General features: G+C 41.8%; 1 protein-coding gene across 1 annotated transcript in view; it reads left to right on the forward strand.

The window, feature by feature from the left end:
- Arfgef3 (ARFGEF family member 3) overlaps positions 1–17,250 on the forward strand; it is a 158,438-nt gene that overhangs the window by 61,986 nt on the left and 79,202 nt on the right. Inside the window, exon 5 of the mRNA XM_036168548.1 lies at positions 13,343–13,411. Within this exon, the coding sequence (XP_036024441.1) occupies positions 13,343–13,411 (69 nt within the window). The remainder of the gene's footprint in view (positions 1–13,342; positions 13,412–17,250) is intronic.

Raw genomic sequence — 17,250 nt, forward strand, 5'->3', positions numbered from 1 at the left:
TCCTCTGGAACATACAAAGGTAAGGAAATCCTGCATGTAGCGCTTATGCAGTTTAGCTGGCAGTTCTGAGCCTTGGCATGTGCACTTGGAATTCTGCTCTCAGAAAGCAGGTAAAGCATGCTTCTGAATGTGCACCAACACTACAGTCAACCTTTGGGGGAAAAAAGCTACATGGAAGGACCATTTTTATTTTTTATTTTCCTTTTCTGTAGAGCTGAAGGTGAAACCCAGAGCTTTGTGCACACTGGGCACATTCTACCACTGATTTATATCCCCAGCCCAGAAGGATCATGTCTAAGTTTCTTCTCAATAATATTTTTTCGTGTGTGTGTGTGTGTGTGTGTGTGTGTGTGTGTGTGTGTTTTCAAGTGATTGTGTGCATGTACATTTAGAGTCCAGAGATCACCTTCTGGTATCATTTCTCAGGAAACCATCTATCTTATTGTTTGAGACGGGCTTTCTCTCTGAGACTGGGGGCTTATTGATTCAGCCATCTGGCTAACCAGCAAGTCCTAGGCATCCTTTGTTTGTACCTCACCAGCACCTGGATTACAAGAACATACCACCACATCTGGTTTTTGCACAGCAGTTCTGGGATTGAACCCAGGTCATCATGCTTACACATCAGGCATTTTACCCATGGAGCTGTCCACCCCCAGTCCTCAATAATGTTTTAATGAAAAGTCTTTCACCACTGATAAATTTATCTAAACAACTATATGTTTATCCAGTGGCTTGACATTTTTAATGCTGGGCAGCTGGGCTTATACTGTGGACATGGAAGGGATAAACATCAACAATGTTGAGGGTGAAGTGATAGAGTTGTTTGTCTTATATCAAAGGGCAAAGAAAACCTTTCTTAGGATAAGTCATGGAGGCACTTTGGATGATTTATAATTGTCTTTAGCATTGAGGAAAAATCCAGTGCTCGATGAAAAATGTATGACTCCATAATGTACTGTTGTTGGAGGTTGAGGTTGGGCATAACTCTTTAACTGCTGGTGTTGGGGGTCAGTCTAACAAGCTTACAGTGTACTGTATGTGTGTTAAATACAATGATGAGGCAATAGTGTATGGTTCTACTGAGTAATTTGTTTTTAGACAGCTTTCCCTCCGGCTGCTAATGGTGATTGAGATCATCTTTTTCTACCTGGCATAGAACATTGATATAATACTTACTACATTTTTTCCCTTTCTCTTTTACCCTTCAGAATAATTTTCCTAGGCTAATGATTAAAAATAAGGAATAAACATGAAAAATCTATAACTATAATTTTCCCTTTAGAGCATTTACTCATTCTTTGTGAGATGAGGCTCATATATTATCCATTAATTTCTTTTTTTATAAGTACCACCATGTCAGGGTGCTGTGTCATTTTAATATATTTGGGAACTACTCTAACCTAATGTTTGAAAACTTCCCATTATGGTCTGAAGTTTAACAAGCATAGGTGTAAGACTTCAATTTTTACTGGGAATGTTCTAGAATCCTGAGTTCCTAGGGGAGGGGAAACACCCTTCAATGATCTCAATCACTTACTAAATAAATATTGTATTGCTTTTTGTGTGCCAGGCAGTGTGCTGGACACAGATGATCCTATGGTATGAAGAAAATGAAACAAAAACAGTCTTTTGGGGGTTAAAGATTAAGGCAGAGGTCATTAAATATAAAAGACTACATAAACCATGGTAACCACAATGACAAAATAATCCAGCGGTCAGAAGAACATTCATAAACGGGCCTGATAGAGGGCATGTATGAAAGACATGAAAGGAGATTCTTCTGATGAAGTGAACTTTAGAATAGAAATGATCTAGAAAGCACGAACCAGAACCAGATAAGCAGGACGACTATACCCAAAGGGAAGAAAGAGAAGACCAAAATGCTAATGTTCACTTCAGCTAAAACAAGGCAGAATTTCACTCTTCCCATAAATATAGGCCAATATTGGCTGAACCACGTCTATTAGAAAGCATCATTTCTTGGCACTGTTTCTCTGTTTCATACTCCATAATGGCTCTCCAACCCTAGCCAATACATCCAGTGCAGTCGCCAAGCAGACAGAGGGAGGAGAAGGAAGAAGAAAATTATTCTGCTTGCATAAGATGGACTGGAGCTTGGCCATAGGCCAAGAGACAGTTGTAGAGAAGGCTGGGAAATGTAGTCTTACCCTCAACAGCCACGCGCCAGAGTTGTAGTTTTGACAAAGAAGGTCACAGTGTTGACGATTACTGGAAGTCTGCCAAGACACTTATCTCGGGAGAACCTAGCCTGGCTTGTTTGTCCCCAGAGGCAGCTGGCACGTTATCCCCTCTGCCACCTCTTCTTCTGTTTTCATGGCACTTTTCTTAGAGGGAAGAGATGAAAATGCATTCAGATGTACGTGAGGTTAGCTAGAGTCCTAGGATAGCCTATTCAGGGAAGACACACACAATCTCCAGCTAGTTATTCCCAAACCGTGATGCAGGCATGGATGGAAACTCAACTAGCTAGTAAGTAAAATCTAGTGATAGCCTAGATGCTCCCTTTGGTGCCTGACACAGCAGCTGGCATGTGCTTAGAAATTGCCTGCTAACTAGCTTATTGACTAATAGAGATGAGAAGGAGACACATGGTATTTTCAGTGGCCTGCCAGAACAAACAACAGATGAGACAAACCACGCTGTAATTACACGTGAGACTATGAGTTCAAAAATGAGACTGTTTTAGATTTGTGTTTTAGAATCGAGTAGCCTATATTATCAGATCATTTGTTAATCAGTCATTAAATTGGAGTGATCTGATTTACTGCTGGGTTTGAACAGACACCAGGACTGAAGGACTCTTCCAGCCCTTTAGATTTCCTGGGAAGGCTCTGTAGCTGGGCTGGGGGTTAGCCTGGTCTTAAATGTATCATGTTTGAAAGGCACAGAAGTCAACCAACCTCCCAAGTATTTGAACTGCAGAGCAACAGTAGGTTCAATGGTGAAACATAATGAAGGAACAGAAATGTCTTCCTGTAGAGGAAGAATGTCTGTGCACACATGGCACACGTACACGCACATAAAGTAAAAGTAGTGCTTGGAACAGACCTTGGCTCAGGGCATTGGAATCTTTGATTTTTTGTTCTAGTTATTAGATGAGATTACATGAGCTGTAATAAGAAAATATATATACATATAAATTCAAAGTATGAACCAGAGGATTGGAAATATCATTGCTTCATAGGTTTCTTCTGAATTTCTCTTTCTCATCTTGTAGAGCCTTCCAGACAGCCTAAACCAGGGTAACTTTTGTCTATGGTAAAAGAATGCATATCCTCATCCATATTTCTGATTCCTGAAGTACAAACTCATGTCTACTGAATTACAGCTGAACTCGCTTAAAAAGGTAGTTTTATAGAATATTATGTACCAATTACCCTAACTGTCAAGTCCCATTGCAGAGGCTGCAGAATCATGTGGATATTTTAGAAGAGTTTTGTAATTAGTAAATGACTCACAGAATCAGTTTGACTCTAGCTCTTTGATAGCCTATCCTGTGTAGTTAGGTTTTTTAATCTTGGGGGGCCCACCACCCAGCTCCCAATATTCACACAGAGACTTATTCTTACTTACAAATGCCCAGCCTTAGCTTGGTTTATTTCTAGCCAGCTTTTTTAAACTTAAATTATCCCATCTACCTTTTGCCTCTGGGCTTTTACCTTTCTCTATTCTATATACCTTTCTTTACTTCTTACTCCATAGCTGGCTATGTAGCTGTGTGGCTGTGTGGCTCGCCCCTGGTATCCTCCTCTCCTTCTCCTTTTCATTTTTCCCTTTTTCTCCTTCTATTTATTCTCTCTGCCTGCCAGCCCTGCCTATTCCTCTCCTGCCTAGCTATTAGCCCTTCAGCTCTTTATTAGACCAATCAGGTGTTGTAGGCAGACAACATAACACAGCTTCACAGAGTTAAACAAATGCAACATAAAAGAATGCAACACATCTTTGCATCATTCAACAAATATTTCACAACATAAAAGAGTGTCACACATCTTAACTAATATGCCACAACAATCTTGAGAAGCTTGCCTGGAACATATTCAAATCAATCCTGAAATTATCCAAAGCCCTGAACGTATAGAGGCAGAGATGATCTGAGGGAGTATCCCCATCCTGAGGAGAGTCTCAGCAGGAAGGAGAAAAGAGAGAATTAAGCATGTCAATGCAGTTCAATGTCTTAAAATCCAGCTGAGAGATTAAGTCACAATAAGCTTACCAAAGAAACACACACACACACACACACACACACACACACATCACACATCACACTCACACACCTACCTTAAGAAACTTTTAAATTTCAGTGTTTTCCAGCTCACACAGTTCTGCTCAGTGTGTTAGTCAGCCTTCTTTCATGCTGACTAACTACTCAAGAGAGTCAACCTAGGAGGAACATGGTTATCTGGCTTTGATGCTTCTTAGATCTCTTTAAAGTCTTTTGTAAAGCAGAATATCACAGTGGGCAATTCCGCATAGGAGAGCAAAGTTGATTTCCTCATAGTATCAAAAAAAAAAAGAAAAAGAGAAATGGGGCAGGGGTCTCCTTCAAGGACATTCCCCCAGTGACCTAAAGTTCTTCATTCCTACCCCACCTTCTGAAAGTCTCACTATGGGCACCATAGGCTGATGATGAAGCCTTGAATCCATGAACCTTTGGGAGACGTTTGAACTCTCAGTCATGTTCTGCCTTTCACATGGTAACACAGAGTTGGCATCTGCAAACTTCATGTTTAAGAGCCACACAGCTGAGTTACAAAAGAAAATTCCCCCAAAACCCTATAAAGTTTTAAGTAATATTATGGTTTTGCATGGGGCTGTATTCATGGATATCATGGGCTATATGTAGCGTAACATAACCCTCAACAAGTAATGTTTTTGTTATCAGCATGTATAACTATGTAGAATTTAAAACAAAGCATTCAAAGACAAAGGCTTGTCATGTAGTAGAAAAAACATAAATATGTACACAATTACTATAATTGAAACTTTGTGGTTGGCACATTCAACCAACCATGGATTAAAAATATCCAGGGTATTGGAAATACAATCGGGAGTTGAAACTAAATGTGACTGCATTCTTGTCCTTATTTTCTAAACAATATGGTGTAACAACTATTTATACATTGTTTGTGTTGGAACAGGCACTATACATAATCTAAAGCTGATTTGAAATTTATGAGGATGCACGTAGATTATATGCTAACACTATACTACTTGTATAAACAACTTTGGCACTCACAGACTTTGACATCTGTGTGAGGCTCTGGAGTTAATATTCCTTGGATACTAAGGGACAATTCTATTCATTTGTGATGCTTAGAAAGCAAAATTAAGAATTAAAATGCAGAGAAATATAGTCTCTAAAACAAAATTTGTAAGATTACTAGTTAGAAATGGGGTAGTTACGGAAAATTTAGAAGGGGGAGGAAAATTAGAATTGAGGAAATTTGTTCAGTTGCTGAAGCGAATCAGTAACCTCATTATAATTAATATTTATGTATTTTCCAGGAACATCACTGGTATATTATTTCCTAGAATTAGGTAATTAATGCCTATGTAATGAATATCAATAATTTACTACAAGTACAACAAATAAAGGCCATATATATACTTGGAGCATAACCATAAACTAACAGTAGTCTGAAATAATTTGCAAGTTGGATATTCAAGCACTCTACCCAAATCTTGTGTTGACTAGAAACAATTCTAAACATCTTGGAATAGCCATTTCTCAGAACTAGGAAGCCAGGAAGGGAATATCTAACTACCTGCCGCATCAAGTTAAGATGAGTGAATTTTTAGTATCATGAGATGAAATGGCATGGTTGGAATTACAGTTCAACCACCCATTTATTTCTGTCTGCAATTCAGGATCTGAACTGGTGAATGGTTAGTGTCCCAACTATCCCTTCAGCATTGATTATAGATCTGCAAGGTCAAGATTTTAGAGTGTTTCAAGCTATATTCACACAATGTTGGTATGAATAATATAAAAACAGCATTCCTCATCTGGGGCGGTTGTGTCTCCAAGGAAACATTTGGACATGTCTAGGAGACATTCTGGTTATTACAGTTAATGAGGAAGAAGGTGCCACTGTCATCTGTTGGAAAAAGCACCCAGGGTGCTGTGATGTGCCTACAATGTACAGGATCCTTCCCTCTAGGAATTACTCAGCCTACATTGTCTGCAGTACTGAGGTTGAGCAACTGTGATAGAAATAGGTAAAGATAGTTATCTTTGGCATCCACATTTTAAGCTCAAAAAGAAATGTTCTCCTGAAGTTCTATATGCTTATTTGAGATTCCTTTCCTCTAAAGGCAATGTTACCATTTCCTGCCTCCAAAAGATGGAGGCTGCTTTGTTGCTTGTGTGTGGACCACATGGTAAAGCCTGTCTCCTACATGGCTAAGGAACGTCACTAATTTTCATTTTTATTGTTGCCAACTTAAAGTAAAAGATGATCTGAAATGTTTAAGAGGAAGAAGTCTGTAATGATTTTTTTGTTTATTGTGACAACTCAGACAAGTGTACATAAGATGCCAAAATGCATAGTCAGAGTGGGGTTCTGAGATGTGCTGGGCATTCGGACTTCCTCCACAGAGGAGAGATGAGTGAGCGGCCTTTCCTTGGGCTGCATTAACTTTTTCAGTAACTTACTTAGTTTCTTAGCTTGATTTATAAATTACACTTCATAGTTTGAAAAATTAGACTAGCATTCCTTCAAGAAATATCTGTGCAAAAAATATTTTTAATAGTTATATTATTAAATATTTTTAATAGTTACATCTTCAATGTTTCCACATGTCCCTCAGGTGCCATATTGGCTCCCTTAAATTAGCTCACCTCTTAGTACCTTTTTAGGTAGTACCATTTCTGTCTCCCCTGAATTTAATTAATCAATTATGTATGTTACCAACATTAAATTTAGAGTTAGAGCTTTACAACTTGGGTATCATGTAGGAGGCCTGAATAACCCTCTATAGAGCATTTCCCCAGGCAAATGTTCTCCACCGCTTATTGAAATAAGCACTGCTTATTTTTATGAGCAGCTTCATACCAGATGTTAGCTCCGGGGGAGTAGGGATCATGTCATTTTGTTCGCTGGTGTATTCCCAGCACCTAGTCCTGAAGCTGACCCCTAGTCCACCTCAGTCAGTGTTTGTTTCATAATTGAGTGAGTGAATGAATGGGAGCCTAAACAACGTCACACACAAGTAGATGTCAAGTGGATATGGGGTCGCTCGCTGCCCTGTGACTTCAAGAAGAATTTCTTCACATATGGCTATTCTGTCCTGGCAATGGTGTGGTGAAGGAGTCATTTGGAATCCTAACAGAGTGGCTTCTTCAGCTCACACGTCATAAAGAGTCACCATATACATTGGTGTTAAATGTAAAGGACAGAGTCTTTATACTGTCCCGTGCACTATTGTATACACTATTATACAACAGTGACTATACGCTATTGAACATTTCAGGAAGAGCCGAGTGGAGGGATGTCTCAAGGAGACCACTACTGGCTGTAGCGGTATAGAATATATAGTAGATTTCTTTGTACAGAGTGAGGTATTTCCTGCCAGGGTTCTGGGCATCCTTAGTGGGGGCTTACCACACCTTATTTGCCCAATCTGAACAAGTGGTATTGCAGCATTACAGAGTAAAGGCCACTTAATCTGCACTGCCTGCACCAAAAGTGTTTTAGCTGTCTCAATTTTGGAATATGTGTGTAGACTTTACCAGCTGAGAATCTCTACTCCAAAAACCCAAACTCTGGAATGCTCTAAAATTCAAAACCATTTTGAGTTTGGCACTAAGAGTTTCTGACTTGGAAGCGTTTCAGATTTTCCATTTAAGGATGTATGCGTGTGTGTGTGTGTGTGTGTGTGTGTGTGTGTGTGTGTGTGTGTGTGTATGCATACATGTATGTGTATATATATATATGCATATATATGTATGTTTATATATATGTATGTTTATATATGTGTGTGTATAAGATATATTTATATCTATATATCTTACATGAAGGTTATAAACTGCCTCTAGCCAATCACAGTGAGATTTTCAGGACAGTTTTCTTGTGTGCCATCAGGCCCCCTAATGGTCCTGTCCGTTAATGTCAATTAATAATGATGAAGTCCCACTGAGACTCTGTGGGGCTGATCACTCCTAACACAGAGAAGATTCTGAGCATGGGCCAGAACCCACAGCAAGTACTGGAGCCAAGCTGGCCACCATAAAGGGAGATCTTACTACTAAGAGGGTCGTTGGTCGAGTGTGGAGGGGTACTGAAGCAGGGCATTGATTAAAGCAGTGTATGTAAACTGCCCTGAAGAAAGGCGATATAAATCCGACTTCTGAATTTTCTTCCTTCCTGGGATCATTATAGCTGCAGCACTCAGGTTTTACGTTAAGCATTTTACGAAACTCACCTCGGCTCTGCAAAGTATGTTGTTACATTATCTGTATCTAACAGAGTGCTCAGAACATGCTGGGAATGTGGAGTTGAGAAATTTCAGCTGGGGTAACTAGAAAAGTAAAAATTGGGGAGGCGGGCACAGTGGTAGGATGATACCCAACTTCCAAACACGGGCAGTCATTGGGAGTTCCCTAATCCCTTCCTCAAATGGATTTGAGTCAGCTCATTATCACTGCTAAGAGTGGGATCTGCCTATAACCCTGTCTGTATATTGTGCCATCTTTATTGCTCCAAGTTCCGTTTGGTTCCAGCACATCTAATTTCAATCCTCCTTTATTGGGCTAAAGACAATGTGGGGGAAATGCTTTGTGTGGGACAGTTGAGTTGACATGCAATAATGTCCCAACCGCCTTCCCAGCATCTTTTGTGCCTTCCACCTTTCTGCACCTGTGGCTTGGCTTGGGACGTCCTCTGCTCCTTTTGTCTTTCTCTCCACATCAGTGCTTTGTTGACAATGGCTTCTCGTCTTCCAAACCGGTCTTCTCCACTCACTCTGGCTTCTAGCCTTGACGGTCTTTCCATGCCTTCTGGTTGCAGTGGTGCTCATCAGTCAGCCCCGCGTCCTGTTCCACGGGCCTCAATTTCTCCAGGAGAAGGAAAGGCCGTGGCTAGCACAGATTATGCTTGCTTTACACTTGTGACTCTGAGGCTACTAGAACCCGAATAAACAATGCCCAGAACAGAATATGGGCGTGAAAGGGAGGGCAGGAAGGAAGAAGTCAGGGTCGACAGAATGATAAGGACTTGGCGAAAAACAGTAGACTTCGAACTCAAACAGATTGGTGCCTTTAAAGCAAGTCATGTTATTTTTCCAACTCACCTTTTTTTTTTTTTATTTCAGATAACACAAATGGTTTGTGTTGCAATAACTGTTATGACTTCCATCAAATGAAGCTTTAACTGTGAGGAAGGAATCTGGGACAAGTGCCCCCCTTTCTTTCCTCCCTCCCTCCCTTTACTTTCCCTTTTTTTGTGGTGCTGGGGATGGGACCCAGTATCTCTCTCATGGTACGCATGTGCTCTGCCACAGAGCTACATCCCAGCCCTTGCACTGTTATTTTTGTAACTAAGCACTTCTTTCATGTAGTCATTCATCTGAATATCTTTGTGGGGATGGGAATTTTAAAGACAAGGGCGCAACGGGCATAAGCAGAGTCAGACAGTGTGTCAGTCCTGAACTACGTGGCACTCACAGCCCCTACTCTTGTGATCACGGTCAGAAGGCGGGGGGCATGGCTGATGGAGAACTCCAGTTGTGACAAGCCCTCTTGGAGAGGAGGGGTCTGGGATATTCCCACTCAAGAGCACACTGTCTTTTCACAGACCCCTCCGTACCGAGTCACAGCCTCCTCTCTAATTTTTAATGTGGCCAGGTTTCCAGAGTCCCTCTTCAACTTGTTGAGAATTCCATGCCTCCACACTATGAACTATGATCACACCACCTTCTACTCCCTCCCTCCAACTCCCTCCCAACTTGGTGTTATCTTAAAAAACAAAACCATAACAACATACATGCTTGTGCTCAATTATAATAAACCAGCTTTATCCCCCCCACGTATACATATAGAGGTGGGTGGGTGCTATATATATGTGTGTAGGTGTGAGTGCACATGTGTGTCCACGAGTGTGGAGACCAGAGGACAACCTCTCACTGGGCTGAAACTTTCCAGGTGGACTGGTTTGGCTGGTCAGTGAACCTCATGGATTTGCCTGTCTCTGCCTCCCCACCACCAAGATGATGCATGCATGTCACCACACTCAGTACTCTTACATGGGTTCTGTGGACCAAACCCATCCCTCATACACTTCACAACTAAGGTATCTCCTCAGCCCAAATTTCTCTTTTCCACTCTAATTATCATTTTCTTTAACCCAGGTTTCTAGATACATTTTTGGTGAGGAGTTACATCTTACACGTACCAGCTATTCAGTTACTGTATTTTTTTAAAGAGACTTGGCATTTTTAGTAGCCATGGTGACGTTCTTTCTCTCTCCATGGAAGACTTTGCCCCTCTTTTCTCTGTTACTGTCTTAGCTCACTTACTGCTGCACCTCCAGCCAGTTTGATGGCTAGATGCTGCCTGTCACTCAAACTCTTTGCTGCTAGTGCCAATTTAGTCAACATGTGATACTAGCCCTGGGCAAGACGTGCTTCTAATAGAATTGCCCTCAATATTTAGGTACTGTTGTCTTCCTGGGAGGCGACGTGCTCCGAGTGTTAACGCACACTTTTGCCTGCTCATTATCCCGAGAGCCAGACACTAAATTAATTTGCTATTACCCTATGTTTCTTACACCCCATCTGTGTTGTGAGCTGATGGATTAGTACTCGCTGAGCACCGGGGGTGGGGCAGAATAGTCACTCCATTTATCCTTTTTTTTTTTTGCTCCCTGCCACATCAGCCTAGCCAGATACCATGCCCTTTATCTTGTGAGCCAAGGGAGGCCATGGATATCACCAGCTCCACAGTCAAGACCCAGTGTGTTTTCCACATAGTGAACTGCCTTATTAATGCGTCTGCCTTCCTCTCATTGTTTGCTGTTTATTGGGTTTTTTGTTTTGTTTTGTTTTGTTTTGTTTCCAGATAGGTCAGAAAGTCTCTGGATACTGGTAGCTAGACACTGGTGTGCAAAGCCTGTTTTCTCCACCATTGCCAAGGGTGGGACTTGGGTAGGAAATCCCTGGTTTTCTGTATACCCTGGCTGGGGGCCTCTCCCTGAGCATGCTAAGCTTCCCTCGTGCCAAGATTTCCTGTCATGTGCGGAAATGAGTTTTCTATGTCTCTCCCCCGATACTTCTTCATTGAATACTGCCAATTTATAGTCCTTACTGCCTCCCCATAGATGCCTAATTCTCAGCTCTGCTGCCTAAACGAAGCTCTTGCTCTTGCAAACTGGGTCAGACTTGAAATGCTTTCCAAATCCAATCTACTTTCTGACACCTCAAATGAATATGTGTGGAACTAGAAAGCAGAAAGACTGACTAGCAGCCCTGTAAGTAATGTTAATAGTTAACCAGTTCAGACAAATATTTGCCTTCAGCATCTCAGAAAGTGTTACCAGTTGCCGGTCTTTATTGCCAATATTCTCAAACCCACAAGTACAGCTGGACCAAGAGACCAAAAACCATCACTGCTGCCTCCGACCACCATCTTCTTAACCTTCCTTCCCCTTACCAGACATGGCATATAAAAAGAGAAGTAAAGGAGGCAAAACACTAAAGCAAGAAGGCATCGGATGGGTGTGTCTTGAGTACACAAAGAACAGTCAACTCTAAGGGGAAGTGTATAAATACAGAAGTAGGCCATAACTGTTGAGATGGGTGTGTGTTCAGGTGTGACAGAGGCCGTGTGAAGGAGGGCATCAGAGGGAATGGGATCTCCAAAGTAGTGACACTCAGGGCACTCAAGCTTCGGCCTGGAAGATAAGACCCAGAGGAAGTCCTCGAAAGGAACCTTGCAGGAGGCATGTAGGAAAAGCCAGGGACAGGGGCCTCAGGCAACACACCAAGCCTGTGTATTGTGGAGGCCCAGAAGCTAGAACTCCCTCCAAGCAAGTTCTGAGATGACCCCATTGTCCATACCTTTCCTTGCCTCCCAAGCCCAGCTTCAAAAGATGACCCACATCCCATGGGGTTAAAGGACAGTTGCTCCCACATTCCCTTTTTCCTGGTCACCATGACACAGAACCAATTTTTAACTGGAGTCAACTTGAATATAAAGCCACTGTGTGAATAGAAAAACTGGGGAGAAAACCCATAAGTAACTTGTCTAATCTCGTGATATAACTTGGCAAAAAAAAAAAAAAAAAAAATCCATTCTTTCCTTAGTTATACAGTTTGCTCTCTCTGAGGGAGAGGCCAACCTCCTGGGGCTGGCTTAGCCTGCAGCTCAGACCAAAAGGCTGAGAAATAGTTCTTTCTACACCAGGCAATTACAGCATTGGTTTTTGGTGTGCTGGTTAAGTACATATCTTATATCAGGTATATATATATTTGGGCTTCTATGTTCTTTCATGAATGGAACCAGATGAAGGAAGTCCCCAAAGGTTGTCAGTGACAGGCCACACTGCAGATGAACACAGCTGTTGGGTTGGGGGTCAGGCAGAAGGCTCCAGCACTTCCCTATCTTTCTCCAGCAAGAAAAGTCACAAGTCACAGAAAGGTGGCAGTCTGGATTCCTCCCTGCAAAGACAGAAGTGACTCGTAAATACCAGAGGCTCTTATTGACCAGTTCCCGCATAGCTCTGTTAGTAGAAAGAAGAATATTTAATGAGTCTTAAAGATTTTGTGAATGTCATCAACCATTTCACTCTAGATCTTAGGGAAGAAAGGGAATCCCAGACCAGAAAGTAAGAAGATGCCATAGGCCATCCTGGGGACAGTTATAGGAGAGAAAAAAGGTAGTATAAAAGAATGTCTGGTGCTATGTGGCTTTGGGAAGGGGTAAGAATAGACAATCACAGTGACATTTCAGTCTAGGCACAGAAGATGGAGAAGGTATGGGCAATGTTATAGCTGAGAACTTTCATCCTGATGCACAGGCAGCAGGAAGAGAGGAGGTGGATGGGGGAGAGAGAGGAAGAGGAGAGGAAAAGAGGGAGAGAAGGAGGGGAAGAGAATGTACCAGGGCCTGGTGTGGGCTTTTGAGACCTCAAAGCCCAGCCCCAGTGACACACCACCTCCAACAAGGACATACTAATTCTTCCAAACAGTTCATCCACTGGGAACTAAGCATGCAAATATATGAACGTATGGGGGGGCCAATTTTTTTTCAAACCACCATACGGACATATTTCTGTATTTTAACCTATCTCTCCCTTCTCCCTTGGTTTCTTGTGGGGTCTAGGTTTTACTGTGCATCACCTACACCCCAACATTTGACCTGAATGGGAGTGCTGTGTTGAAGATTGCAGAGGTGAGTATTACCATTGGTACCAGCAGCTAGCAGCTGCTTTCCCGCTGATGGGGGCGGGGGTGGGGGCGGGGCATAGACTTGACTAGATCTGAGTACCATCAGAGGGACTCTCTGGTCACTTCTCTGAAGACCATGGGGGAGTTTCTGCTGGATTGCTTTGTGGGAAACATACTAGGTGACCAGCCATCCTTGCTCCTAATGTCGTGGGTCTTAGGACTGACTGTGCCTGCTTGGGTTTGATTTCCTGAGGCTTTACATATGACAGCAACAGTACCAGGCTCCCACTCCACTGCACCCAGGCACAGTTTTTCTCAATCTGCTTTTTTTCCCCTAGGAAGAATTGCAAAGCATTTTCTGTTTAAAGAAGCCAAGTGTGAGATTTATAAAAATGTTTATTGATCCAATTCTGTCTGACTCACAAGCCCTGAGAACTGCATTCTGTAACTCACTAGAAAGGTCCTACTTTCCCATCTGTGCTCTACTAGAGTCCCATGTGCCTTCCAGCACATTCCAAAGTGTGGCCAGCAGAAAACCTGGCTCCTTGAATGTCTGGCATGTGCCTTAGCTTCTGGAAACACTGTCCTTTCAGAGCTGAGCGTCAATCTGCCTGGTAGAGTTTTCCTTCCATTCCTGGAAAAGAATGTTTTCAGTATTTTCTTGTTCCAGAAGGAGTTACATGTTCAGGCCAGGAAACAGCAATGCTTTTCTGGATTCTAAAATCATGGAATTCTACCCCCGAGCTTCACTTTCAGCCCAGCCGACATAGAAAACATTCTTGGCTGTCAAAAGGGAAGCAGAAGTTAGCTAGTTCCAGCACATCATGCAGCAGCTTTCTATCATGGATTTGTAGAGATGGACATTGTTACCCTTGGGACATTTATGTGTCTCCATGTATATAAGCTAATGGTAAATGAGCATGCTCAGGAAGGAGCTTCCTCTCTCTTTCTCTCTTAGACTCAAGACCCACATTCCTCACAAATGGCTGTTAGTGTTGGTCGAGTCCACCACACACAGTGCTCACCATTGTCTTTTTAAAATAGTTAGGGAAGCAACTTAGGAAAAATAAAACAAGCTCCTAAGTCACGTAAAAGCCCTCTGGGGATGATGGGAAAGAATCCAGCTGTTCTTTGCCCTTTCTCTCTCTGGTAGACACTGGTGATTATTCAGGATGTCGCTTACCCTGAAACCTGTTGGTCAGGAAATGAGATGTGTACTTAAGTATGAAAAATGAGCCTAGTTCCTGGAGGTACTGTTGAGACCATAAAGGGATCATTAAGCTTTCAAAATGTAAATATGAAGCAACCTTGGTCTGTGTGTCTAACACAAGTTTGCTGAATTAACCTCTAGTCAGAAAAAGTTCTTTACAAGCGTACCTTCCGTGTTTCAAGAGGAATTTAAAAAAAAAAAAAAAAAAAAAAAGACTAGATTTGTTAAAGGGGCAATTACAAAATAAGCAACCATTATTTACAATTCAGTTTCATGAACTGTCATTACCAGTCCTTCACATGGGCACACAGTGCTGATGGGTCAAGGTTCAGCCACAGGTTTCTTTTAGCATTATGCATAGGTGAGGAGACATGTTAAATTTTCCAAAGATAGCCACTCCCTTAATATCGGGAAAGGCCGAGGGCACAGAAATTGTCAAGATCTTCCATAAAAGAAGAGGATGAGTCACAGCCAAAAGCAGTCCAAGGCTGATTTGGAAATGGTTAATGACACTGTCCCATTGGAAAGATCTGAGGACTGTCACCAAGCCTGCTGAAGATAGCTCTATTGAATTTCTCAAGATCCAAAAGCCTTGACTAGAAATATGTATTTGATAGTTTGATCTTATTGATTCCTAGAAACCTCTAGTCTTTTTTTTTTTTCTCCCTATAGCAAGCTTGCTGGTCTCAGGGAAAATCTGTTTCAGAACCACTGTTGTTGGGCTTAGTTTTCTAACATTCTTCTTTCCAGGGATTTCCCCTTTTTTACTTCTACCCAGAGCCTGTCTTTTCCAAAACACTGGTTAATAAAAGCCCTAGTTTCTACAGCTTGCTAATTTTTTCTTTTTTTTTTTTAACGTAATTTCTTTATTGATTCTTTGGGAACTTCTCAGGATGCACCCTAATTCCGTTCATCTCCCAGTCCCCCCCATATGCTCCCCTCACCCCTACAATGCCATCCAAAAGAAAACCTAGAGTTTTTATATTGCAAGCATGTGCTAATGTTAATCACCCTGCTCTATGGCTTACACGTACCATCAGTTTAGAAAATGATGGACCTTTCCTGAGGTATTTATTAGATAACTGAGCCGTGATTTTTACAGATGAAGTGAAATAGAGATACATTTAATTTTCGTGACCCTAGAGCCCATGGCTGTTAGAAGTATGCAGGCCTACCACCTCAAACAAGTTCAGACCACAAAAGTGAGGAGATATTCTAAGGAGTTACTTTACATCCCTGAAGCCCTGTCCTTTTTCCCTTCTTCCCTGTGCCTCCCTCTCTGTATTGGGCCTGGTTCGACTCCTCTGGCTTATCTGTGCATGTATGGCTTACTGCTAGATGGACTGGGAGAGAGCTGGTCGTTTACTGCAAGGGATTTTTGCATCTCTGTTTCTCTCTGATTTGATAGTCCTGAGTAAGACACAGAGAATAATAAGAACACTTCATTTGGGGCCAGTTCATAGGGGAAAGGCTGGGTCTCAGTAAAACTAGGCTCAGCAGAAGGCTCTGATTGGAGTGGTGTAGGAATTGATGAGGCAGGGTGTCTTAGGTCATTATAATGTGCCAGTGTAAACCCAAACACAAAACAAAAAATATGAGGGAGGAAAAAGAAAGGTAGTTTTCCATGTATGCCAAGCTTATGAAGATTGTTCCTTTAAAGCTGAGATCTAGAAGAAAATACAGCAAACTTCTCTGTCTGGCATTATTGCCCAAATTAAAATATATACATACACACTTTCTTTCTAGGAACAGTTCAACTGAAATTGTGTGTGTGTGTGTGTGTGTGTGTGTGTGTGTGTGTGTTTGAACCAATTTGATGAGGTTCCTCTTTTTATATGCCCACCACTACAGGTATTGACCTGTTAGGGAGGGAGGCCTCTTTCAGAAACAGTAAGAAATGGCCTGATGACTGATCCATCACCATGATTCCTCATACGGTGTAGACTCACAGTGATAAACAAAGCTTTTCCAGTTCTCTTGTGATTAACAAGCATTTGCTGTCTTCTTTGTATAGAAGACATTGCTTCCTAATAGCTTTAATCTCCGATCCTATTTCCTCACTCTGACTTAGTTTTCATTTGTACCATTTATTTTTTCAATTGGAGATATATGAGCTCTTCTCTCCATAGAACCAATGATTCAGTATCACACACATTTGTGTGTGTGTGTGTGTGTGTGTGTGTGTGTGTGTGCAGCAATGCCATTAACTCTCTTCAGACAGGCAAAAGCAAGTTGTGTGCATGTCCAGTGAAGTGAAAGTTATGTGTACTTTACAAAGCGAGGCAAATTTCTCTTGAAGCATCTCCTTTTAAATTTGCACGTAGTTGGACCAAACTATCCTGAGTACTATGTATCTCGGTACTACTTCATGGTGGGTTTTGCCTGGGACTGCCATTTGTCGCCCTTAGCCAATGATGTAAAGGTCTGTTTCCTGTGCTTACCCTGCAGACTCACATTTTCTGGTTCTTTTTCTTCTTTGGGAGAAACCATCTATGTTTTTGCTCTCACTTATGTCTAACATGGCGTAAGCTGGATGTTCACACATGCAGGAAATGATCAAAATGTGCATTTGTGGCTTTTCTCACTGATCTGTGTCTTCATGCATTCCCTGGTGATCAGAGGCCTGTGGTTTT

Source organism: Onychomys torridus, chromosome 19 (genome assembly GCF_903995425.1).
Source record: "Onychomys torridus chromosome 19, mOncTor1.1, whole genome shotgun sequence".
Taxonomy (NCBI): domain Eukaryota; kingdom Metazoa; phylum Chordata; class Mammalia; order Rodentia; family Cricetidae; genus Onychomys; species Onychomys torridus.